Source organism: Bactrocera dorsalis, chromosome 4, assembly GCF_023373825.1.
Source record: "Bactrocera dorsalis isolate Fly_Bdor chromosome 4, ASM2337382v1, whole genome shotgun sequence".
NCBI classification, from domain to species: domain Eukaryota; kingdom Metazoa; phylum Arthropoda; class Insecta; order Diptera; family Tephritidae; genus Bactrocera; species Bactrocera dorsalis.
The window spans coordinates 2,492,920-2,495,370 of NC_064306.1; the positions used below are offsets into that span (position 1 = coordinate 2,492,920).

The 2,451-nt window shown below is 38.0% G+C and overlaps 1 protein-coding gene across 1 annotated transcript; it reads right to left on the bottom strand.

Annotated features, from left to right (window-relative positions):
* Window positions 1-407: 407 nt before the first annotated feature.
* On the bottom strand, window positions 408-1,759 carry LOC109579524 (uncharacterized). Its single transcript, XM_019990248.3, has one exon. It carries the CDS (start codon window positions 1,631-1,633, stop codon window positions 440-442), a length of 1,194 nt encoding a protein of 397 aa, XP_019845807.2. The 5' UTR covers window positions 1,634-1,759; the 3' UTR covers window positions 408-439.
* Window positions 1,760-2,451: the final 692 nt, after the last annotated feature.

A 2,451-nucleotide genomic window follows, 5' to 3' on the forward strand; every position in this document is an offset into this window, starting at 1 on the left:
ATTTTGATTACATTAACCTGCTATAGGTTCATAAATTTGTGTTCAAAAGTACTTTGTCCCAAAAATTGGGAGAGAGAGAGAGAAAGAGGACTCTTTGGAAAAAATATTTACCCAAAAGGTGTTACCGAAAAATTTTGTGCCAAAAAATCACAACTGCTGATTTTCATGGGAAGAAAAAGTTCCAAAAAATGTTGTCCCAAAAAATCGCAGTTGTAGAATTTTTAGTACCGAAAAATTTTGAATCACTATACCCTAGCAAAGGCTTTAAAATGCCCATCACATTAACCACAATTAGAGCGGCTTGGCTTCTGCTCTTATTTCATAAATTCCATCGGCTTTTATGACGGATTTTTCCTGGCCTCGTAACACCCATTATATAACTTTCGTTAATCTTTCCGGTTCACAAACCTGCTGCTTTATGTGTCAACATTCCACGCACTTAATAGTCGTCATCGTCTTGGTCCTCTTTTGTGTTTTGACTTCTTAAATTCTTCCGTCCACGCTTCTTTCGAAGCCTGAGATTTTTTATACCACCTATAGCTGTTCGTCTGAGTGGAGCATATGTCATGGCAATAATCTTCTGCTGGCGTTTCCACTTTTTCATATCATTTACAATATTCTCTGATATTCTTTTCAAATATTCCTTAGGAATACGTTTCGGGAAACTACGCAGCCAGGTCCATGGTTTGTCGCGATCAAAAGGCTCATGAAACAAAACACGCTCAAAAGCTTCATAGCCTGGCATGGTCTTTAGAATTCTGATAACCGCAGAAAGACGCATCTTTGTTTCCTCCTCTGGCATCTCAGCGGGCATCTTATATGAGAAAGCTCTATAGAATTCCTCTTCTATAGTTTGTCTCAACTCTTCCACGCTGTCTGTATCGACTGGTGGCGGTTCGGTAATATCTGCGTAGAATTGGTTCATTGTTTGTATGAAGCTCTTCATTTTAATCTTCTCTATACTACGCCGATAACTTTTTACATAACCGGCTATTGGATATGATTTTCGCCCAGTTCGCTCGAGATCCTTATCAATACGCGGAATGCCTATAGTGCCAAGACCGCGTTTCATATTGTCTGGAAATATTTTAAACTCTTTTTCTTCAATTTTACTAGCATGAACATCCAGATCTTGCTTATCAGCTTTGATTCTCTTCACGGTGTAGTCTAAAACATGTTTAGATTTTTGTCTCTGGGGGACTAATTGTTCAATACTTTCCGGATCAAAATATTTGGTTAAAGGCACATATAAGGACTTATCGAACTTCTCCTCGCCGGCGTATGTAGTTGCGGTCTTTTCGGTCTTTGTGGTTTTTGCAGTTCTTGCGGTTTCTGCACCTTTACCAAATGTCTTTTTAGCCATCCGCTTGTCCAAGACCGCATCCAAGTCTCCTTGCATAAGCCATTGCAACGTTTTCCACTGTCCGTTCGAAGTGGCCTTCAAGTGACGAGCTAACAAATAATTTTTATGCGTCTCATCGCTGAATGTGCGTATGAAGTGCAAGGCATGCTCATCCACATAATCGGGGTCTTCGTGGCGCTTTCTATTGTAACTGTTAGCTGAGCCGTATGCGTGCTCGCATTCGTTCCTGAGCTTATACGAGTACGTGCACTGACAAAATGGTATAGACATTTATATTACGAATTTGGTTAAAATTTTTCAGAGTATTTTTTATTATGATTAATATTTTTATGATTTTTCATATTTTCATAATTTCTGATTTTTCACATTTTGATATACCCATGCTTTCAACCTTATTTTGAGAAATTCAGAAACCAACTAAAATATCGTGGTGAGTAATTTGAGTTCACAAGGGGGTGTAAACTAAGTAAATCTACGTTTCCGCCATTAGAAGATGATATTGACTCTGTAACTATAAATTTCAGATCCACTCCCTAATTGAGGTAGGTGTTTTTGAAATCTGCACTCCCTAACCTGATCTTGACCTTTCCACACCCGAAATGTTTTTCTTCTTAGACTACTCATTCTATCTTCCTTCTTCAAAGTGCAGCGCGGTCTTAAAATATTAGGAAAATTGGACTTCCTCATCTTGCGGGCGCATTTCTCAGCGCTTGATGATAAAATGATGATGGTATAAGAGGAAAACAATGTTTAACCTTCCATAAAAGTAGACGCTCGAAAAGGAGCACAAGATGTCATCCATAAATTCATATCGTAATCGCAGAAAGCCTGAACTGACAAAATGCAATCACCACAGCCCATAAAATACCAGAGATCTATCAGCTATTAAGTTCAGACCCAAATATTTTCGAATCAAGAATAAACGACCTAATGAAATAGACAATTTTGCCGAGGTAAAGTGAAAAATACTTTCAGCCAGTAAGTCCGAATTAAAGCCGAGGCCACATGTCTCTCTCAAACAATGTCAACATTACTAACTTGAGCAAAATCTTTAATTTTATTGTATAAATTTTATTTCCAAGCAAAAT

What these genes read in the sequence shown, in the direction of transcription:
- LOC109579524 (XM_019990248.3), bottom strand. Translation starts at nt 1,633, where the DNA reads ATGTCTATACCATTTTGTCAGTGCACGTACTCGTATAAGCTCAGGAAC.